Below are 24,649 nucleotides of genomic sequence, written 5' to 3'. Positions count from 1 at the left end.
ATCATCAAAAGTGGAATTAGGGAAAAAGGAAAAACTACCCTAAAAAGACAGCTACATTAAGACATTTTCACTACGATCTAAGAAGAATATGGAACTGTCTGTTGTAGAAGTTTTGAACCACCCACAAGAGTGCAAATTGTTTTGGAAATTCTGAGCACCTCAATTAATATTCGCCCTGTGATGTACGATTTAAAGGTGAAGTCGTTTGCGGATGGAAAGTAACCTACCAAAGACCGCACTAAGGTCAATGGCCGGCAAAAGCGACCAGGCGGTACACGCACTAATTGTCATGGGTTTCGCCGTCGCGAAAACGCAGACTATTGCGCGTTGCTGTGGACCGATTATGAGCGGTTTCGCCTAATTCGGCTTTTTCCTGGTTAAAGTGTGAACCACAGTCATGGCAAGAGCAAATGGAGTTTCCTTTGCATTCATGGCAGTGTTATACATTTGCTCTATGCTGGGTAATAACTGCAACGATAGGCATGTTTTCTTTTCTCCTTTTTTTTAAGAGTTCAACTTTATAACCGTATGTGTGATCCTTGCAGGAACAGAAGGCGCGACATTCGAGATCCAGAACAACTGCCGATTCACGGTTTGGGCAGCCGGTTCACCGGGCGGTGGGAAACGTCTGGACAGAGGACAGTCGTGGACGCTTCCAATACTCACAAAAACAACAAGGGGCAGGTTGTGGGGACGCACTGGGTGTTCCTTCAACAGCAGCGGCCAAGGCAGCTGCAAAACTGGAGACTGCGAGGGCCTACTATACTGTAAAGGGTTTGGGGTCACTCCTGCAACTCTGGTCGAGTATTCTATCGATGAAAAGCACCTTTACGACATCTCTCTCGTCGATGGATTCAATCTGCCGATGTCGATCATACCCTCCAACTATTCGTGCCCAGCAATTAGCTGCAACAGCACAATAAGTCCCATCAGTCCCTCTGAACTGAGGGTTTCCGACAGATGCAATAGCGCCTGCACTAGTTTCAAGACACCACAATATTGTTGCCCTGGGAATCATTCCAACAGTTGCAGTACCAGTCATTATTCGAAGTTTTTCAATGGCCAATGCCCCGGTGGTTACAGCTACGCTAAAAACGACACCGCTAGCACCTTCAGTTGCTCCAGAAGCACTGACTATAAAGTTGTTTTCTGCGCCAATGCCACCTCCTTTCAAGGTCAGTTCTCTGTTCTACTATGTGACAGCTTGAGAATCATAAGAGTGGATTTTGGAGAATCATAGAGTGGATTTTCGATCTTTCTCAACATATTATACATTGTTGCGTTAATTCTTTATTTTATGATTTTTAAATAGATCTCTTTGACCTCCTGAGCGGGTACTGAGGGTTTGGATTTCTGTGTACAAATTGCGTATTTCTCTGTCCGAATGCACATCTGAGTACTCAACCTATTGAATTTAGCATTCATTCATTTTGGTTATGGTTATTTAGGAAAAATGGTAATGAGGGATTTTTTTATATATCTCAATTATATTAGAGATTGAGAAATTATAATTTTAAATGGTTAAATGTGCACAACCCAAAATATTCCATAAGGTAAAATCCATCTCTGTATTTAATAGCGAAATGTTTGCGATTTCTAGAAAACAAAAACAAAATTAGCCTCACCAGATTCCGAGGTCAAAATATTACTCAATTAAACTATCGATATCAGCCTCGGACAACGCTAGGTGAAAAAGGTTAGTATTCTGGAATTTCCTATGTAAATTTCGGTTTATCATATAAGCTTTCGACTGAAATTTCATAAAAGCTTCAAGTTTTATGAGAAGTTTATATAGTTTTTTCTTCCTTTTCTATATTCTATATGCTAGTTAGCTCTGAACCTGCTGCAAAATCTGTTAATGCTGGTTTCCACATATTAGATAAACATTCCCATTTCCCTGTGGTTTTTTTCTTCTTTTCTTCATAATCGGCCACTCATGTATTGGTCTGATTCTTTTGGTTGGTTTTGGGTTTCCATTAACAACCTTAAGAAATATTTTGTTATTACCAAACCATGTTAAGATTGGTCCATGGTGGTGCATTTATGAATTTCCTACATTATTTGCCCGGACGTATCTTCATGAAATCTTTCTTCTGGGCTGCGGTGTTCTCTGGTTTTTCCGGCGTCGGATTTTCGGTTTGAAAATCTTTTCCGGCTTGTAAAATGGCCATGACGTAAATGCCTTGAATATTTTCCCAGACTCTCAATCAATGCGTGCCGCCATCTAAGAGTCTCCTGGTTTTCTGCCTGTCAGCATATGTTCCATTCTTACATCTTTCTGTCAGTATGGGAAGGTTCCAGCGAGTGGGTATCCTTTTTTAAATGGGTCCGTAGGCCGTCATTCTAATTTCTTCCCGATTCCCTGTTTATTCGTACCATAAAGTACTCTCGAACCTCGTCCCTGTATTGACCTTAATCGGACTATATTCTTAACTTTCCACTTTTTATTAAATCTTGGATGTCCTTTGTCCTTTTCCATTCTCCTTGGTTTTACTTTCTTTCTCTCTTAGGGGTCTGTGATGATCTTTTACCATTAATAGCGTCAGATGTTTATATCCCGAGGAAGCTCTTTTATCAGCGGAGAGGATATTTGTCTTATCCGTCCCTTGTCTTCTTTTTCTCTGTCTTGTCGACTTTAGTGTGGTGTCCTCTCCATACATTCTGCTGATATGGAGATCCTCCCTGTCGAATCTGACACGTCTGATTTGGTCAAAGCTGCCATGGAGGCAGAAGCTCTCCACTATGGCACTATCAAAGCATCTAATTGGCAGTCCACGCTGGTGGATCATCTGCTTCCTTCACCTCATAGACAAGATCCTAGGGTAGATGTTCCGTCTGTTTCTCGGCATAAACATAATCAATAGTCGGCCAAGATTATACCCCCCCATCTGCTATTTGCCTGGACGGTGCATTGCTGGCTGACCGCATTGCTAGTTTACAATCTCGGGCCCTGATCGGAAAATGGCACTTCCCTGATATGGAAGATGACCAGATAAGAAAATGGCTTGGATCCAAATGGCGTCCCCTTATTGGATACATCCCTACTATTATCCGCCTGATGAAAGACTGGTACAGTTTTCATTTTTTGAAAGTAAAGGATCTGAACACCATTTGGGCCCTCCCTTGGGTTCACAGGAGAAGTTTTCTTGCCCTCCACAAATGGTATATTGGTTTCGACCCATTGCGGAACACCCCACAAAATAATTTGATATGGGTCAAGCTGCCAGCCCTCCCTATTGAACTTTGGACAAATGAATCACTTTCCTTTATAGGAAATGCTATTGGAAAATTTGTGTATGTTGACCCCAGATGTTTAGGTGCAAAGGACAAGCGGGTGGCCTAGATCCTGATCGAGAAAGAGTATAGAGGAGGTTTCCCTGATCACATTGATCTTGTATGGGGTGAATTATCTACTCGCCAGAGACTTGATTATTGGGGTGTCCCATTCTGGTGCTCCCTCTGTCACAAGACCGGCCACCTTAAAGATCGATGTCCCCGTCATCCGACCGGAAAGATATACAAAAAGGAATATCAGGTGAAACAAAAATCACATGTCATGGATTCGGATTTTTGCAATAAGGAAGGGGAAAGGAAAATCTATAAGGGAACATCTCCAAATGTGGATATCTTTTCCCCGACTCTGTCTCATAGCTTTTCCATTTCACGTGATCTATCTGGGGGGCCTTCCCACCGTCCATTCTATTCTCCTAAACATCATAAAGCTCCCCCATTATCTTTTCTGAGATCTTTATCCATGGAAAATCTGACCCTTGCGGGTGCTTTAGACCTTCCCTCTCATCCCCCCCGCCACCGAACCATCGCTGAGGATTCCCATCATCTCCCCATCGCCGGTTCCACAACCGATTTTTGTCCCTCAACTGAACGCTAACATTACTATCATCCCCTCATCCTCTTCATCTCCTGTTCAAATTGGTCAAGATCCAAGGAATAAACCCCCCTCCTCTTCTAACCAAATGACACCGGCTCGAACCACCTATGTCTCCAAGGGCAAAGCTCCTATGATCTCGGTTACTCCCCCAAACTCTCCTATGCCATCCCCTACTAATTCTATCGGCAGTGACCTTGACATGCTCTTACAAAGAGAATCTCTACACCTTCACCCTCTGACCATTCATAAGCCTAGAAAGTCCATCTCTCCCGTCATTAGCCCAAATTCGGCGAAGAATATCACGGTTCGACGTAAACAAAACAGGGGTAGTAGGCATTTCAGAGGCAGGAGGGGCATATCTAATATTAACTTGCAGGAATCATCCCTTGTTGACATCCCTATTACCAATCTGCCTGAAAGTGGGCCTCTTAGAGCAAGTATGCCCGGGGAGAGTGCCACATGATGAACATCCTCTCTATCAACATTAGGGGTCTTGGGGCGGACCCGAAGTTTCTGGCCCTAAAAGATTTATTTCTTTCTTCCTCTTCTAAGATCATCTTGATTCAAGAAACCATGCATGCGCGACAGGATACCATTGCTTTCTTCAGACGCATGCTCCCGTCTTGGTATATTTCGGCAATAGAGGCATCGGGTCTATCTGGAGGGCTTGCTGTTCTTTGGGATCCGAGATGGATTTCGGCAAGAACCTTTCGATGTCTAGATGGTATTTTGATTCTTGCCAAATTTTGTGGTAGGGCGGCCTCGGTCCATATTCTGAACGTTTATGCGCCCTATAAAGACCGATTTTCATACTGGAATCGTTTCCTTTCTTCCGGGATCATGGAGATAGAATCTCTCCTCATTGCTGGTGATCTTAATTGCACATTGGGCCCGGACGAAGTATGGGGAAAAGGCAGGAAAATAGACCCTGTTGGTGAGAACATCAGGGAGGCTCTTCTACAGTACAACTTTGTTGATATTTGCCCAAATTCTCTATCTCCTACTTGGGACAATGGAAGGTCGGGGGATGCTTATATTGCTAAAAGATTAGATAGATTCATTATTCATGATAAGTTAATGGAGGATCTCGGTCTGCCTATCTCATATACTCTTCCAGTTTTCATTTCTGACCACCGGTCGATCTCCTTGCAATGGATGGATCAACATCTTTGGAAAAATTATCCTTTCAAGTTTAATAGGATATGGCTTGAGGATGAGGACTTCAACAATATTGTCCGGGAAACATGGCAATCTTATGATCCTCGACTTGGGTCTTCCCATACAGAATCCTTGATTGGCAGAATGAATAGGCTGCGGAAGAAGGTAAAAGAGTGGCAGGCTCTTAAAAAATGATCTAATAGGCTAGAACTTCAAGAGATAAAGAAAGAACTTGGAAGCATTGCCAGTAGTATGTCTTCCCATAACTTATCATGGGATATTCGCTCTCGGCTATGGGAGCTAGAAAAAAAGAAACAGAAGTTACTGTCCATTGAAGAAGCGTCATGGAGGCTTAAAAGTCGGGCCACTTGGTTAAAGGAGGGCGACAAGAACATAAAATTCTTCCATCGTTTTGCAAATAAAAGACGAGAAACAAATTCTATATGGCATATCAGAGATGAAGAAGGCCGGATACTACACTCACAAGAGGAGATCTCCAAAGAAGCAGTTAACTTCTTCCAGAAAGCATACAGTCGGGACAGACACATTGAAATAAATGATATTATGTGGGGCATCGAACCTTTCCCATGCATGTTTGATGCTGAAAAAAATGACCGCTTATTTGCTGCTGTTACGGAGGAAGAATTACTGTCTGTTATGAAATCTTTTAAAAAAGATAAATGCCTGGGACCAGATGGATGGTCCATCGACATTTTCATCCATTTCTTTGAGATGATGAAAAATGATATTTTGGGGATGGTTGAGGAGTCCAGAATGGGGGGAAAAATAAGTCATATCATCACCTCCACCTACATTGCCTTGATTCCAAAAAAAAGGATACTCTTACCTTTTCAGATTTCAGACCTATATCCCTATGCAATACTATTTATAAAATCATCTCTAAAATTATTGCAGAAAGGATCCGTGGCACTCTCTCTAATTTTCTTACTAGAGAACAACATGGTTTTTTAAATGGCAGAAACATTTTGGAAGTTGTGGCTATAACACAGGAATGTCTACATTCGATGCACAAAAAAAAAATTGGGGTAGCCATTCTAAAAATTGATCTCAAAAAAGCCTACGATTGCCTTGACTGGGGCTTTCTGTGGTGTCTCCTCATTAAAATTGGGCTAAATGGTCAATGCACAAACTGGATAATGGCTTGCGTGGAGAAGGTTAATTATGCCATTCTCATAAATGGTATTCCTACTACATTTTTCACTGCTGCCAGGGGCCTTCGGCAGGGCTGCTCCCTTTCGCCCCTACTATTTATTCTAGTAATGGACACTCTCAACCTACATATAAAAAGTGTTGTTTCAATGGGTAATTTCCGTCCACTTTCCATAAACAGAGGTAACAACTTCTCACATAACTGTTTTGTGGATGACATATTAGTTTTGCTATGCTCTGTAGACAGTCTTGGCAAATTTTGCATGGAATTTTAAGATCCTTTCATAGGGCAACTAGTTTGTATATCAATGAAGGCAAATCATCTTTTCACTATGGGGAAGTCAATGTGGAAGATATGGAATATATTTCTCAACTATTCAACATCCAAGCAATATCAATTAAAGAGGGAATGAAATATTTGGGCTATCATTTGAAGCCTTCGGGCTATTCCATAACTGACTGGTCTTGGATCCTCAACAGATTTTACAAAAGGATTTCAGGTTGGGAATTCAAATGCCTATCATTGGCTGGTAGGATGATTCTCACACAATCAGTACTTGCACAACTCATTGTCTATTGGGCACACATTTTCTACATTTCATCAAGCATCATTAAGAAATTAAACAGTTTAATGGCAATCTTCATATGGGGGGGCTGTAAAGAAAAGAGAAAATTCTATCTCACTAAACTTACAAATATTACCCTCCCTAAAAAGATGGGGGGTTGGGGCATTATGAACCTTCGCAGTTTTGGATTGGCCCTATTATGTAAATCACTATGGAAAGTGGTACTAGGAGATGGCTTATGGAGCTGTGCTATTAGGATAAAATATCTAGGGAACAGAGATTTCACATATTGGTTCAGGAACAGAACATTGGGACCCGCTCATGGATCGGCTATTTGGAGGAGTTTCCAAAAGATACAATGCTTCTTTTTCAATAATCTGGTCTGGAAATTTCAATCTAGCAACGACATTCTCATAGGCCTGGATTCTATCATGGGTGTAGAGGAAGGTTTCCATATCCCGCAACAACTTATTCTGTTCCTTCAGCAAAAAGGGATATTTTTCTGGGCTCAGGTCATTCAGGAATGGCAGGGTGCAATTCCAAGATGGAAATCTGCTATTGATCTGGGCCTTCGTGATCAAATGGCAGTCCTATGGGATAAGGTAATCTGGAATATGAAGAGTGGTGGGATAATCAGGATAGAGGAAAAAGACAGCATCGCTTGGCGGGGTATGGGAGGCAGGATAAATGTTTTGGTCAAAGATATATATCTCTCCTTAATTGAAGAACACCATGATAATACCGGGAAAATATTTCCAATTGCATTCTGGAAATCTGGATGCCCATTAAAAATAATTCTATTCTCGTGGCTTGTATTCCATAACAAAAACCTCACATGGACCAATCTACAAAAAAGGAATTGGCACGGCCCCGCTATCTGCTCAATCTGTCTATCTGAGACAGAGGACAATATGCATATATTTCTTAACTGCACCCACACACAGGACCTTTGGAAGAAGCTGGCTTCACACTTCGGTTTCATCGACAAATCCCATACATCCATTATGGAAGCTTTTGAATGGTGGGGCTCCCAGAAAGTAATTTGGAGACCTATTCCCCTTATAGTGTGCTGGTTTGTTTGGAAATGGCGGAATAGAGTGATTTTTCAAAACAACAAGGTGGATTTCAAGCTTACATATGATAAGATAATCCCCTATTATCTCTCTATCCTCCCTTATATTCCCCAACCAATGAAACAAAAATCTAATGTGACTGCCCCTTCTTAGTTATTTTATCCGAGGGCTCACTTTGATGGAGCTGCAAAAGACAGTTTGTGTGCATGCGGAATATACATCAACATAGTCAAAGACCAGCACTTTTCAATTTATTGGAATGGTGGCCCAGGGACAAGCAACAAAGCAGAGGCCATGGCATTATATGGTCTCCTTATTTTTTTCTCCTTTTTGAATACTGGCCCAATACAAATCTTCGGCGACTCAAAAATCATCATCGAGCATGTGACTGGAAAACATTCAATAAAAAATGCCAATCTTTCTGGATGGATGCATAGGATATCATCTATTTGGAAGACTTCTCTTTTCTCCATTTCACATGTAAAACGCTCACAGAATATGATTGCTGATGCGCTATCTAAGAGGGGCTTGCAGACTCAATGCGGAAGATGGTATCTGAGCATCACTGTGGGATCTATCACGCATCAAATTCAACCATTCTCCATGCCAGGTATATAGGAATTCTTAACTATCCTGGTATGTATCATGAACCTGTCTTTTAATCATCGTCTTATGCACAGGTATCATGTATTAGTTTTCCTTATCCTCTGTATAAGGGTCTAATCTCTCTATCAGTCAAGTTATTTAGATCTATCAGTAAACGCAGTCATGGTTGACAGATTAACATTTTCTGTATATACATATATGGTACCTTTTTGTAATATGGCTGACAATATTGTCAATATCCCCATTCACCTTTCTGTACATGATGATTATCATAATTATAAAGATATACAGCTTTTTTCTTCTGAAAAAGAATAGATCGTCTTTGCATAGATCCTCTTTATTTACCATTTTGCTTTTAAATAAAATGGCGTTCTTTTTAATAGCAAAAAAAATGTCCCCTTTTTACTATGAATTTGTCCGTCAGGATTTACAATATTATAGTTAAAATAAAATAAAAATAAAAACATAAGGCTTAGTTTAATTGTTTTATGCGTTGGTTTTGTTTTTTAAAGTTTGTATGATATATTTTTTACTAAATGTTTTTTGAAATTTAATTGTTTTATGCGTTGGTTTTGTTTTTTAAAGTTTGTATGATATATTTTTTACTAAGTGTTTTTTAAAATGCGAATCAAATTAACACTTTTTAAAAATTATGGGTACTTGGTTTGTGTGAACGATTCTGATGAATTTTGGCTTTTCAAAATTAATTTATTGAAAATTTGCGAGGGTAGTTTTGAAATGTATAGCCGGTACGGTGCAAATGCTAAAAACCCATCACCAAATTTAGGTCAAAAAAGTCAACATGTAAAACAATTAGATTGCAGTGCCTATCTCTTCTATCATTTGGCTTTTCTTATCATTTGACTTTTATTGAAAATTTGCGAGGGTAGTTTTGAAATGTATAGCCAGTACGGTGCAAATGCTAAAAACCCATCACCAAATTTAGGTCAAAAAAGTCAACATGTAAAACAATTAGATTGCAGTGCCTATCTCTTCTATCATTTGGCTTTTCTTATCATTTGACAGTTTCATAGTGGATTTTACACAAACTCTTGTGAAGAGTTATGGGAATCACAAGTATGAGTGGTGTAAGAATGAACAAGACAAGATGCAATGGTTATATGATTAGAATTTTTTCATCTAAATTATGTAATTTTTCATGACATTGTAATTTTTCATTGTTTAGAATGGTGAAATTTGATTTTTGGTTTTGACTTTTTCATTGTAATTCAAAGATATAATTTATGGGGAGATTGTAAATTTTCTTTATTTAGAATTTATTTTTGAATGAATAAATAAATTTAGCGTTTTTGGAAAATTTTTGGAGATCACAATTCATTCAAATAACTTTATTAAGAAATTTAGAGTTCTCTGTTGTAAAACAATTTTAGTTAAATCATGTTTTTTTGTTATTTAAAATGCATTTTCAACTACATTTATGGATTCAACAGATTGAAAAATCTTTGAGGTACTTGGATTATGAAGGGTTAACAATTTAAACTTGTGATTCCAACAAATTCTTAAATTTTTTTTGGAAACGCTGACCAAAATATATGTTGGAAAATAATTCAAAACATATAACAAAAACTGCCTCCAGTGAAAAAATTGTGAAAATTTCCCTCACACAAGAAAAACAAACTTATTTTCAAAACATAAATGTGCATGTAACTATTAACTATTAGCATTCATGTAAACCACAATTAAATTAACAAAAAAATTCTAACAATTAGTTCATAAATTTAAAATAAGTAGTAGATTTTGATATTATATAGTGTAAGAAAAATTCATAATTTTAATATCATACATTTAGTTTTTATTAATATAATTTAAAAAAATTAATTACTAGAATTCATTTAAACCACAATAACTAATAGAAATGATATCGTTTAGATAATCTTCGGCAAAATCACATAACCAATCTTTTGTCGACGCGTTTCGAACCAACCAGTGTGGTTCATCGTAGAAATGATATCTTTTTCTTTTGAATTAAAAAAAGTTTGTAATTTTAATTTTTAAGGTTATAAGTCAGTTTTATTTAACAATTTGAATTTAAAAATATATTTAAATAAAAAATTATAAATAATTCTATATATTACAATATTATTAACACCGTGTAATAAATCTAAACCTAAAATTTATATATAAAATATGAATTAAATTTTATATCCAAAACATAAATTAATTTTTATATTAAAAATATTTTAAAAACTAAATTGTTTTTACCAATTCCCTCTCATAAATTGACATTATTATGGTCTTAAATTTATTATTATTGTTATAACATAAATGTACTTCATGCGGTTGAAAATTTCAAAAGTTTAAAAAAGAAAGCTTATCTTTTTGAAGAGCATAAAAATGTATATTTATATTTTTAAATAGCAATCAATAGAAACAGTTTCTACTCGAACTTTTCTATTATTTAAAAATTACAAAACTTTTTCTATTATTTAAAATATATATAAAAATATATATAAAGTAAATGGAGATAGATATAAAGTAAATGGAAGGTGATCATTTAATGTAGTATTTAGCAAATTATTAGATTATTTTATTAGTAATTTAGGATTGTTATATATCTATGTTACGTTGGAATTGTTTTTAAGAGTTGGGAAATTTATTTCAATAGTCTTTGTATTTGAGCTTGGGAATGTTTCGGGAGTTTTGAAGACTATTCACAAAACATGAGTCTAAGTTGAAATTTTCATATAAAGAAAGGTCAAAGACATCCCTAACATCGATATTTTTAATTGATAAATTGGAGCAATCTCTTGATGGGTTAAGGAAATGTCTGACACCTCTATGTAAGGGCGATATCTGGGATCTCATGTTGATAAGTATTTCTTTTGTTGTTTATGTGTATATATCCCAGAAGATTGTGTGTGCTTATCGTATGTGGGAGTCAATGATTAAACATTAGAGTTGCTTTACTTTTTCTCTTAAGAATAACTAGAAAAACATATGTAAAACTATTCTTTTATATTTTTAAGCTAGATTGTTTCAAAGACTTGTCACGTGTTATAATGAACTTGACATTTTAATATTTTATATATATAAAGAGGAGATACTGAGAGAGAAAGACACCCAAAGAAGATATTTATATATAAGAGAGATTATATTTATTATTTATATATTTAAATTGATTTTAATATTTAAATATTTTGATCCAATATTAATTTTTATTATTATATAAATTATATAATTAAAAAAAATATTTTTATATTTTTAATATTTTTATTATAAAATATTATGGTGATTAACCGTTTCTTGTACATTTTAAAGAAACTTACCCGTACCCAAATTTCCAATATTCCCACATTCCAAAAACTCATACAACATAAACATAATCATATATATATAATTAAATTATTTTAATTTTTTAAATTTAACCTTGATTCAAATTTCATAGTAAAACTATAATTTTAATAACACTTAAAGGGATTGATAATATATCCTTCTTTACAATCAAGCAGGGCAGCTCAATTTACCATCTCCTTGCTATAAGAATTCAATATTCAAATCCCAGTAAATTAAACCAACAGGAAAAATATCACTTCCAACTTATCGACAAATGTTTCGACATTAGAACTGACCACTGTATTTATTATTAAGTTTTTTGTTTTTAGAGTAAACATCATGCAACGGAAAAGGACCTTACCTTTCCGTGATCTTCACGCAATTAATTTATTATTAAGTTTTTTGTTTTTGTTTTTATGGTAAACGTCATGCATCGGAAAAGGACCTTACCTTTCCGTGATCTTCACGCAATTAATCTATTATTAAGTTAATTTATTATTAAGTTATGTTTCACACGACATTCAGTACCATATATTTGACTTTCCTTTGATGTGATATGTTCATTGCCCTTGACTTGCTTTATGTCAGTTTCAAATACATTTAGTCTACTTTGTATTTCGGCTCCATTCTCCGACTATTTTGATACTGATAAATATGAAGAACTTTGGATAATTGTATTTAGTTTATCTTATATTCGGTTTCATTCTCCGACTGTTTGACATTGATTAACATTAAGAATTTGGTGATATTTGTTATGTTGAACAAATTTGCACTGCAATATTCTAACTAATTTCTTGTTTTTAATGTTATGCGGACCGATTCCGTGATTGGCTGCAATAATGTTTGCCTTTCGGATGGCCATGTTTCCAAGATGGATTATCTTTGGAACTTATTTTGAAATACAGAATTTGACCGTACAGGGTGAACAGTATCTACTGCACCAAAATCCTATTTGGAACTTTGCTTTAACAAATAGAGCAGTTACGTTCCTTCATCTCCAGTTTTTTTTTTCTTCGGGCTTGGACTTACTTGACATAACCTTCGCTTCTGAGACCCCTTTGTTCTAAATAAATCAGAATATTAATTTATCAATAATATCAACTACTTTAGAATTATCATCTACTTTGAACATTCTAAAGTAAAGTAGAATTTTGACTAATATAAAATATAAAAATATTTAGAAGTATTAATTTATTTAATTATAATTTTCATAGATATTATTATTATTATATATATATATATATTTTCATAAAATTATATGTATATATAGTTTGTTAACATTCTCATATTATTTGGGGAATTGAATATTAGTGGGGAGGATTTGACTATTTCTTCCCAACCACTCAGGATAATCCCAATTGACAAAAGAGAGGGTGCAACACTAGGACTTCTTGGAAGGTCACCCATCTAGATTTGACCATGTCCTCCCAATCACAAGGGATAATCCTAATTGACAAAGGGAGAGGGTGCAACACTAGGACTTCTTGGAAGGTCACCCATCTAGATTTGACCATGTCCTCCCAATCACAAGGGATAATCCTAATTGACAAAGGGAGAGGGTGCAACACTAGGACTTCTCATAGGTAACCCATCCATCACACCACTTGAACGAATATGATGAGAATGATTAACATTCAATGAAATAAAAAAAAAAATATTTTATAAGATTTTTGAAAGGTTAAATATTGCTTGAAAAAAAAAAATCTGTTAGAAAAGAGGTGAAAGAAGTATTTCAAAATCACTATAATTTGTTTCATTAAAAGATTTAAGAAATTGATTATATGACAAATATTTTAAAATTGAGATTTAAGTGGGACAATTTAAAAGAAAATGTTTTTCATTTTAACTTTATATATACACATCTCTCTCTCTCTCTCTCTCTCTATATATATATATATATATATATGTCAATATATTTTATTAAGTCAAGGGAAACATTGCCAGGAGCATATCTTCAAAACACCATTGGCCTCACTTTGACGAGATTTGTTGGCCAGATGGTAGTGACAAAAAGACATTGACAATAACAAGAAAAAATTTGAGGACCAAAGACTAGTTGCCCAAAGGGACAAAAACTGCCCAAGAATCAAAAACAACCCACGGTCATCATTAAACATCAATATTACCTGGAGTTGATTCATTGGGGCCATTGCCCCTTGGTTGGTGAAACGCTTCATGAACATGTGCTTTCATATGTGCCATTCTCCCTTCAAAGTTGTCCAACTGCTTCAAGAGTTGCTTCTAACCTTTGTGAAGGGAGACCAACCTATCCATTATATACCACTAATTATGCCGGAGATCATTCATAAAACCAATGATCTCGTTGTAATCGTTGTGATGATCGTGGGCCAACTACTCCAGTGTTGTTATTACCAAGTGAATTTGTGCTTTGAGCAAGTCAAAAGGTAGAGGAAGGTGTACACACCCAGGTGAGATGATGTTTCGTTATTGAATCTCCTCCCCTTCATCCTATTGTTCCACATGGCACACTACCCCCTGGCCATGAGGACTAGCACCTATACGATCTCAACCTCGTTGGTGTTGTATGAGGCCTCGCTGGTAACCTTTCTCTACCCACACCAAGATTCTGAACCAATGTCTCAGCTATCAAGAAAGATGAGTAGACCCCATGCCCATAACACCTCAGTCGTTGGCTCATCCTCGCACCACGTGAATGACAAGCTGTCAATACTTCCACTAGCCCTAAGACATCTACCACTTAATGTCCACAATACAGGAAACCGCCAACGCCTGTTTACGAGACTAGCCCACTAGGAGAACCACCGCCATCCCTCGCACCTACAAGTTCTCCATCCTTACCCAAAACTCCCAACCAATGGGAATAAAATTCCATGCTTCCAGTCCTTCAACCATTTGACCCTCTGGAAACATAAAACCACAACAAAAAGGAGCACAAGTCACACTGGGGTGTTTAGCAACCATATTAGCCACCTTAACTAGAGCCCAGGACATCCCGCACACCACAATTGGCACCGTGTAAAGCAAAATCCAACCTACAATGATAGAGGAGCAACAAATTGATACATATGTCAACAAAAGAGTGGAAGAGTCCTCTCTCAATGTGAAAATCATCCTATTAGTTATATGGTCCAAGGAGTACACTCTTGAGAATTCACCCACAACCACAACCTCCCAGGGCAAACTGGGATTCCAAATGGTTATGCCACAAACCATTGAATTGACCAAATTACAACCATTAAACTTCGAATTCTTACGTTGCAAATTGTCAGAATTATGGACAAGGTATCACTGCACCAAATAGTTGCCATACTCTCCACACTAAAGAAGCTCTGTAGGTGAACCAATTCCCATAACCAAAACTCAAACTTCACAACTCATAATCCACCAAACGATCAAACACCCTACATAATGTCTAGAAGCTTCATCATCTTCATTCTCATTCTCATTCTCACCTTAGCCTCTCTGACACACCTCATTGATCAAATGCCTCCTGAGAGAAGAGTAAATACCTCTCAATTAATCTTCGTTACCTTGTCTAACACTCCATCAAAATATATATATTATTTTAAAAATTCTAAGAATTAAATAAATAAAAAAAATTAGTAATACTATAAATATTTTGAAATGAAAAATTATTTTAATTATGAAAACAATAGGAAAAATCTAAATAAAAAATATTAATCAAAAGTAATTTCTAATTTCAAAATATCTATGATATTATTCATCTTTTTATTTATTTAATTCTTAAAATTATATATAGATATATATTTGTTTATTTATTTATAACATATTAATTTAAAATCAATTATACAAATAATTAAAAAATAATAATTAAATACCCATAAAATTAAAACCCGTGACACCAAGGCAACCATTTCGTTTCACTGCCATATGTGGAATCATGGCAGAAGTATCTCACTACAATGTCATCTGTCTATGGCGAGTATCCCGTGACATCGTTCTACATGTTGCTGGAGTGTGTACAGAAGCATGTAAACGGTCTTCCGGCAAGTCGCATATTATATTCGGTAGAAACTGTTTTCAAATATGTGAACCTGAAATTTATTATTATTTTTAAATATTAAAAGTTTGAATTTTGTTATATTATTGAAAACATTGCGCATAAAAAGTTATTATTAAAAGCTTTCTATCATAAAAATTTTAAAAAATAAATAAAAGCGAAAAGTGATGGAAAAGTGAAACTTTAGAGTGTCCCTTGTACAGCTAACTAATCCCTGAGCTTAAAATCGATTGCTTGAAGGATTCCGCGCGCCGCGATAGAAGTAAACTCATGATGTCCCCGATCTAATAGTGCTTGGATTCTTCGGAACGGTTGTTTCGTCCCTTGTGAGATTTCTAGGTTTTATGTTCAGGGACTGCTTCTGAGTTCACTTCTCGCTACTGTTCCTTCACAAAGGACTGTGATCCACATGATATTATTTCAAAAAGCTCCGGCCTTATCCACGCAAGACATGACCGAAGCTTCTGCAAATAACAATGATCCCGGTGGCTCCATCATTGATCTCTCATATGGTCTCCGTGGTGATGCGTGTTGATTACCAACCATACCGGAAAGAAACTCGGGAATATTTTTTTTTATAGTAATGATTTAATGATTAATCAAGAGTCTAGACATAGACATAATTTATTAATTATAGACAGAGTGAAAACTCTTTGAACAACCTAACCTACTCCTTAAACTTAATCAATACAAATTAAACATATAATTTAGAAATCAAACATACCTATATGTAATTTCAAGGAATCAAACACACCTATATTCCCCTGCCCTGACTGAAACTAGAGGTGTCGATGTGTTGCTGTTTTATGCGCTACTCAAATTATTCAATTTTCACCGATAACCAGTCTTTCTCTCGGGGAATTCTTTACATTTGGTGCATGTGTTTTTTGTTTTATCATAATATAAAATGTATGTGTGTTGATTCTTTTGTTTTCGTTATAATCGCAACATCAAAGAATTTGACTTATAGACGAATTTGACACCGCCACCAGGGAATTTGGAAAAACCGCCCAGATTGCTGCCTTCCGGTAAAACAAGATCGAAAATACTGCCTATATTGTTGGGAAGCGTCGTCGGAACAACTATAATTGTGACGCTGTGCTTGGTGTTCGTTAGACACTGCAAGAGCTTTATTAGAACAGGTCATATATATGATTGCATTATAGTTTCTATGCTGAGTTCCGCTGAGTTTTCTTGTTTTCTATTTTTCTTTTCTTGTAAAACCTGGTCTGATCCAATCGTTATGAAGAAGAAAATTGTTGTTTTGATGCTCTGCGCAGACAAGAATTTAGATGCAAGGGGAAATTTCGGGGAAGTTCTGTTTGAGTACAAGGTTCTCAGAGATTCGACTGGGAACTTTGACAGAAACAACATGCTTGGCAAAGGAGGATTCGGCGAAGTTTATAAGGTATAATATAAGACGTGGTTTTGATGGTTCCGTTCAACTATATGGTCTGTTTACAGATTATTTGTAATGGGTCTGATGAGCAGGGAAGACTTCCGGATGGGAGGGATGTTGCCGTTAAGAAACTTAATGGAAAGCACACTGCTCAAGCTGCTGAGGAATTTCTGACGGAAGTGAAGCTCATCAGCAGCGTCCGTCACCGTAATCTTGTTCGTTTACTCGGATGTTGCAAGAGAGGGCATAAACGCTTGCTGGTTTACGAATTTATGTCAAATAACAGTCTTGACAAACATTTGTTCGGTACGTTGTTCTTACTAATGCGATTGTTTTTCACAATTCATGTTGTTTTTAGAAATCATGTAACTTGTACTGAAGCTTTAGAATACTATTGCTGGAGGTCCGCAGGCGAGATACGAAATCCTTTGAGCTGGGAAAACCGTTTAAACATTATAGTAGGCACAGCTCGAGGCCTTGCATATCTGCACGGGGAATCCAACGTTCGTATTATACACAGAGACATTAAATGTGCAAATATACTACTGGATGACAGACTTCATCCCAAAATTGCGGATTTTGGATTGGCTAGGTTTTTCCCAGAAAGCCAAACACACGTTTCTACTAGAGTCGGAGGAACAATGTAAGTTCAGCAATTTATGTATTATTTGTTTGGGAAGGTCTTCATAGGCTGTTGAATCCAGACATTAACATGTGCCTTTCACGAATTTGGTATAAGTCAGAGGCTACACTGCACCCGAATATGCGGTTCACGGGCAATTAACTGAAAAAGCTGACATTTATAGTTACGGCATCGTGGTTCTTGAGATCGTGAGTGGGAGAAAATGCGTGGACGCAAGACTGGCAGCCCCTCTTCAGCTTCTTCTCGAATGGGTGAGTCTCTGTTTTAAGGAAGATAACTATAGTTTGATAATTATCATCTCGGAACATGTTTTATTTCTCTGGTTGGGAATGAAATATTCAAATGATATAATCACTTCGATCGCCGTCCTTAAGAAATCCATGTTTAGCTTTTTTATAGGATAACTATCTAAAATCCTGTAATTACGTGGCAGAATCCATGATTTGTCGTTAGCATAATGCTGAAATCCATCCTGCGAAGTGTAAACTAAGATCTGGATACTTGTGGTTTTATCATATTGTAAAGCAGAAACGAAAAATGTGAAACGGAACGAGAAAGGGGCTAAGGATATCCACTGTTACAATTGAAGTTTATATATATTAAAAAAGATTTTTTTAATGTAAAAACGGTTATGGAACGATGAGGGCTGATGTTTAAAAACTGTTGTTGTTTTTATTTGGTCAACATATAGTATATCATTTAATACATTAATAATTTTTTAATTAAAGAATCATATCTTTAGTAAAGTTTTATAACTGAATTATAGTGAAAGTTTGCTTTTTTGTTAGTTACCAGTGACATAGTTTTAGATAGTTTGTTTTCCTTGAATAATGGTGATGAGCCACCACTAATTTAAATTATAATGAGTTTTCCCACTATATACAAAAAAAAGAAAAAATTAAAAAAAATGTGATTATTTTGAAATAATTTAATTTAATAATTATTAGATAAATGATAAATTGTAATAAAAAATTTTCTTAATTAATTAAAAAAATTATTAAGTAAATAATAAAATGCAATCAAAATTATTCATAATTAAATTAATTAATTAAAAATCTGTATATAAATAAGTAGCTTATGAAATAGATTCTGGTTTTTCTGGATAGTAATATTGACAAAAACATAATACTAACTTATAGTATTGTAATAAAATCTATAAATTAATTTTTTTATAATAAAATAAAATAAATCACCATAATTAAAAATTTGATCATATATTTTTTTAAATATATATTTCTTTAATTTTTATATTAATTTTTCTTACCTTAATAATAATTTAAAATAAATTTATGATAAAATTAATCTTTATAAATTAAAAAAAAAAAAATGAAGAAATGTATTTTGATCTTCACTGTGATGATTGAAGGTTTATTCTTTTGAAAAAGAAAAATGGTATTTATGACTTTTACTCACCATTTAATTTATATAATTATCTGTAAAATTAATAACCATACAAAAACTGAGTGTTTCAGCGATACAACAACAGCAAAGCAAATTTCGTCATTACCACCATGGCTGTAATTTTGAAAACTATTGCCATGACTCCCGCCAGCATAGTAGCAGACGCCCGATGCCTAATCCATGCCGTAAACATTTCATCAGGGATTCCTAGGGTCCAACGCTTTTGCAGAGGATTACTTGACATGTAGTCGAGCAAAGCAGGGTTTGTGTTCTGTTGTGGTTCTGTTTCAGAATCGGTACAGTACCAGGAGATCAGCTCTTCATGCGCCCCGCAGAAACTAGGAATTCACTACGTTTGATGTTCGAAACTCATGCCACGACTGATTTTTAAAAGAGAGCATATATATCATGCCACGACTGATTTACAAGAGCATATATATATATATATATATATATATATTCTTTTAGATTCCCTCAATATTGGAAAAAATCCATCAACTCCTGGAACTACAACAATAACTATAACTATTGCAAAACGTTGATTAAATATAAATATTTTTTCAATTTCTCATAATATTGCGAAATGTTGATTAAATATAAATATGCTTCCAATCTCTCTCATAAACAGAGAGATACCAGTCTCGAGAAGGTATTCCATTTAAACATGTTTAGAGGTCATTCTCCGTCATGCATCTCTAAGAAGAGTGTAAAAGTCACTCCCTATCTAAGAAAAGAGTAAAAGTCACTCCCTATCATGCCATGAAGCATATCTTCTACAGGTTTACATGGTTGCTATAACGGGATTCTTTAACCATCCATGTATCTTTCATTATTAGTTGCATCTGTCTTTTTGATGTGCTTCATATTCTGAAAATAAGAAAACAAATCAAATGTTCAACTTACAGATTGCCTTGTCGATGGCCTCATCTAAATTTAATGGATCAAGGTACTCGGAAAACCAGAGGAATTAACTGTCAGGAAAATATAGCAGCCATCAATTTCGGTAATCATAGCAATGTGCTATAATTAGAGCTAGCAGAGATGTCTAACATTAGAGCTAGCCTCTCTGTGCGTATATCAAACCCATCTAGATGTGCTTGTAAAAAAGTAACATTCTCTAACATAAAGATAGGCTATTTATGGTATATATCAAAGACTGATAAAAGAAAAGTTGTGAAAATTGTGCTGATTATTTTGATGATAGTGCAGGCTTGGAATCAATTCGAGCAGAATCAAGTTTTGGATATTGTTGATCCATTGTTAGAAGGGCAGTACTCAAGAGAGCAGGCGCTAAGAGTGATTACTATCGCACTTCTATGCACTCAAGGTTCATGGACGCAGCGGCCGGCAATGTCAAAGGTTGTGTTAATGTTAACCGACAATTCAGAGAGTACTGGCCAGCCTACACGACCAGCTTTCATAGATGCCGCTGGAGACAGATCTGCAAATATCACTCCCATACCCGAATCTGCGACCTCAGCTGCTGCTCCAACTCAGGGATCTCATGGATCTATCAGTGTGTCTTTACATCCTCGTTAGCCTAACAGACTGGTGTTTATCATTTTTACAATCCATTTATTTACTGTCTCCGTTGAATCGAACTTTTGACGGAGGCATACCTAAGAGGCCTAAACCGGGATGTTGTAGCTTCAGTTCCCTCTCATTATTACAATACAGTGAATCCTCACAGCATCCAGGGCATCTTTAACCATTTAATTTCGCCTATTTATTCTTGAACTTCATGTAAAATAATATCTGAGATGACTAGTCATATACGTGTGCACATACTTGTTGCGAAGAAATGATGCTCATGGATGCAAACATTGTTTAAGTTTTGTTGTATTTGTTATCTAGTGTATGGATGGTTACTGTGCTGTGAGATATATTGCAGGAAAGGAATGGACATATGTATGGAAATTTTGTTATAATAGTGATGTATTGCTTAGATGCAAACATTGAGATTTTACAAATGTATCTCATGTTAAACTATGATTCAACATATTTGTTGATGGTTTGATTATGATGGATTATATTTTATTATTGTTAAATATGGTTTGGTTTTTATATTTTTATTTACATTATTTTTATTTTATATGACAAATTATTTTAATTACATTTTTTTTCTTTTTTTTTTTTATAAAATATAATGTCTCTACACATTAAAGTTTAACTTGCACAACCATATCTATATATATATATATATATATAGGCATTTATAATGTGGCTCATTGGTGTATGAAATGTAAAAATGATGTCAATTGTGTATATCAACAGCTTTATTGATGTGGTTGCCTAGTTGATGTCTAGAATACATGACACAAATTGGTAGACCGTTAGCATTGATTAAGTATGATTAAAAATTATTGTTAAGCATTCACTATGGTAGATAATGGTTAACCATGGTTTCCAAGGGTTGTTGATGGTTAACCATGGTAGGAGACAGTTGACAAGGTTGATCATCGTTGACCTTCATTGACAATGTTGAGCATCGTTGAGAATGGTTGGCCATGATTAATCAGTGTTGGCCTCAATTGACCATTAATGCAACAACGTATGTAAGTTACATTAATGTTGAGCATTATTACAGTTATGTTTGTCAAGCATGTCTAAGCATGGTTGATATTACATTAGTCTTAATATTACATTATTGTTTACATTGATGTTACATTAATGGTTGAAGAGGGTTGACAAGGCTCACTATGATAACAACGTATTTATGTTACATTTATGAACAAGGTTGACCATGGTTAAACTTTGTGACCATGTTTAACCATAGTTAAGAATGCTTGGTCATGTTTGAACATGGTTGACTATTGTTAAATATGGTTAAATTATGGCTGACCATGAAGATGGTAGTTTGAGAGAGAAGCCCTTGCTAGGAAGTAAGATACTCAATAGGAAGCAACTTAGGTTGCACAAGAAAAAGCTTAAACGTGGTCAAGAAGTAGCCAAGATAGCTCAAGGGCTTTAGCTTAAGAAGAAAGAGGAAGTTAGGATATATATGGAAGAGGAACCAAGAAGAAAATAGGATGAATAAAGGAGAAGATGGGAAAAGGAAGAAAATAATAGAGAAGAAGTTGAAGCTAAGGCTAAAGAGGGGGCTCTCAGATCCCAATAGGAAAAACAAGAGTAAGATACCCAACATTGTACAAACTCAATGGATGTTGAACTAGTTCAACTAGTAGCATCCATAATTAGTGGAGGCCATTTTCTAGAGGTTGAATGTTAGAGAATTCTCTTTAATGTCCTCACTAACAAGCTTGCCGAGGACACCCTCAAGTAACACATTGTATAACCTTATAAGGAGAAAAATCTTCTTAATTTCTTCATGGTCTCATTGAAGATGTACATACCATCTCCTAGTGAACATATGAGTACCATGTCACCATGGAAACGATGTTACCTAGAGCATAATGAATATGATATGATTATATTACCAAATATGGGTAAATTATGTTCATAAAGTCCCGAGGGTCCCAATTCAAGTTCCAATTATCTCGTAATATCTGTCAATTTCACCTTTTAGGAGTTAATTTGTAAATTATATTTCTTGATTACATATTAATAGAATGAGAATATCAAAATTGTAACTACCCTTGAGAAACCAAAAAGTCCCAAGAGGAAGTTATCGATGTAAACTATAAAGGCCTTCAAAATCCTAGTGAAAATGACTCTTGAACTATTAAACACACATGGGCAACAAGAATAATCTGAAAGATAAAACATGAGAATAATTTTTATTAACAAGAGATATACATTTTAGTACATGGTTTGACCGTTGGGTTTCACATCCCAAAGTCTCTTGGACTTCTTTTTGTGTATTCGGCTTCCACACTAACCCATTGAGGATTAGGTGTCCAACATTCCCCCCTTTAATCCGAAGGTTTATGTATGAGTCCAAGAAGAGAGCTGTAATACAAAATGTGCAAAAATGAATGGCAGCACTAGGCTGAATGTGCTCTCTGAAATGTTGGTATAAAGGGTGGTGGTTTAAGGATGACCACCAACACTGGAACGCTTAGTGCAGTTCCTAGAACTCTTCCAAAACTGACAAGAAGCTGAAGTCTTCTATTAGAGGAAGTGCTCCTATTGTTTTGAAGAGGGAAACCTTCAACCATGAAAGGGAGGTCTCACCTCGCATAAAAGGGAGAAATTCAACCTGAAAAGGGAAGTCTCAACCTGTGATGGTTTAAGGATTACCACCAACTATGGAATGCTTAATGCAATTCATGGAACTCTTCCAAAATTGGCGAGAAGATGAAGTCTTCTGCTAGAGGAAGTGTTCTCAATTTTGTTCCTCGAATTCTTCTGAAACTGGCAAGAAGCTGAAGTATTATGCTAGAGGAAGTGATGCTATTGTTTTGAAGAGGGAAACCTTCAACCATGAAAGGGAGGTCTCACCCCGCATAAAAGGAGAACTTCAACCTAAAGAGGGAAGTCTCAACCTGTGATGGTTTAAGGATTACGACCAACTCTGGAATGCTTAATGCAATTCCTGGAACTCTTCCAAAATAGGCGAGAAGATGAAGTCTTCTGCTAGAGGAAGTGTTCTCAAGTTTGTTCCTGGAATTCTTCCAAAACTGGCAAGAAGCTGAAGTATTATGCTAGAGGAAGTGTCCCAGATTACCAACTGAAGGCATGCTCAGGGGCATCTTTGTCTCTGGCTACAACTCTAAAACTGGTGTGGGAGGTTGTGGCTCAGGCTCGCTTGATGTGACTTTGAAGCTTGTAGATGACCATCATTTCCCCCCTGTCAGATACAAGGTGAGATGATGGGGAAAACTCAACTGCAAGACTGTTCAATACTCTGGAACAAGTTCTGACATGTGATTGGAATATCTTCTTGGTTGTTGATGCCCATTGCTAAGAAGCGATCCATCCAAGATGAATCTTTGTTCTTGCAGTACATTTGTTTCTGAAGCATCTGTTTGAAGAATGACTGGTTTTATGACAATGCTTACATGGATGAAGATCAAAACAATGATCTTTCAGATGGCCAACTTGGTCACAGTATTGGCATTTCACAATCTTTTGTTGTTGTGGAAGGGGAGTAGAATCTAGAACAGCTGGATGTGAACTGTCATGAAGGAATCCAACACTTTGAAACTGAATGGACTTTGAGTAGTCTGGAATATGAAAGGACAAGTCCTTCTCATATCCAAGACCAGTTTTGTGCTTGTTGTGGACAAGCTATTCCCAAGGTCTGATGATGGGCTTGGGAAGTGTAGACTGAGTTTCTGCATCTGCATGTACAACTGCTGCTTTATTGGTTACTAAATCTGAACCAACTGTAATATTATTGACTTGCTTATGATGGGTTGCAGTCTCAATGTTTTGAATAGAAACATGTTCAGAATGACTCCTCTGTTTTAATTCTTCTTGTTGTAGCTGAGATTCAAGCTACAAAAAATCAATTTTCTCTTGTGCATTTTGCAGATAGACCTGAA

The 24,649-nt window shown here is 35.9% G+C and overlaps 2 protein-coding genes across 3 annotated transcripts in view; one reads left to right on the top strand and one right to left on the bottom strand.

Annotated features, from left to right (window-relative positions):
* On the top strand, positions 1–21,199 carry LOC149183193 (PR5-like receptor kinase). The gene is made up of 8 exons (XM_089417082.1): positions 1–461; positions 546–1,175; positions 16,752–16,901; positions 17,040–17,167; positions 17,251–17,464; positions 17,570–17,801; positions 17,902–18,052; positions 20,412–21,199. The coding sequence occupies exons 1-8, from the start codon at positions 398–400 to the stop codon at positions 20,739–20,741; spliced, it is 1,899 nt and encodes a 632-aa protein (XP_089273208.1). The 5' UTR covers positions 1–397; the 3' UTR covers positions 20,742–21,199.
* LOC149183191 (PR5-like receptor kinase) overlaps positions 19,673–24,649 on the bottom strand; it is a 138,614-nt gene continuing 133,637 nt past the window's right edge. Inside the window, exon 8 of one of the 2 annotated variants that reach the window (XR_016257174.1) lies at positions 19,673–20,173. Coding sequence is in view for 1 of the 2 variants with exons in the window: in XM_089417086.1 (XP_089273212.1) it covers positions 20,144–20,173 (30 nt within the window). In the remaining variant the exon portion in view is untranslated. The remainder of the gene's footprint in view (positions 20,174–24,649) is intronic. The other variant, XM_089417086.1, reaches the window with a different exon arrangement.

This window comes from Pinus tabuliformis, chromosome 3_2, assembly GCF_031772625.1.
Source record: "Pinus tabuliformis cultivar Carrire ecotype Pingquan chromosome 3_2, CPIR1, whole genome shotgun sequence".
Classification (NCBI taxonomy): Eukaryota; Viridiplantae; Streptophyta; class Pinopsida; order Pinales; family Pinaceae; genus Pinus; species Pinus tabuliformis.
This window is presented reverse-complemented; position numbering and strand designations above follow the sequence as displayed.

What these genes read in the sequence shown, in the direction of transcription:
- LOC149183193 (XM_089417082.1), top strand. Translation starts at nt 398, where the DNA reads ATGGCAAGAGCAAATGGAGTTTCCTTTGCATTCATGGCAGTGTTATAC. An exon ending in CAATGCCACCTCCTTTCAAG is followed by an intron (nt 1,176 to 16,751) that starts GTCAGTTCTCTG and finishes CACCGCCACCAG; the next exon opens with GGAATTTGGAAAAACCGCCC. An exon ending in GATTCGGCGAAGTTTATAAG is followed by an intron (nt 17,168 to 17,250) that starts GTATAATATAAG and finishes TCTGATGAGCAG; the next exon opens with GGAAGACTTCCGGATGGGAG.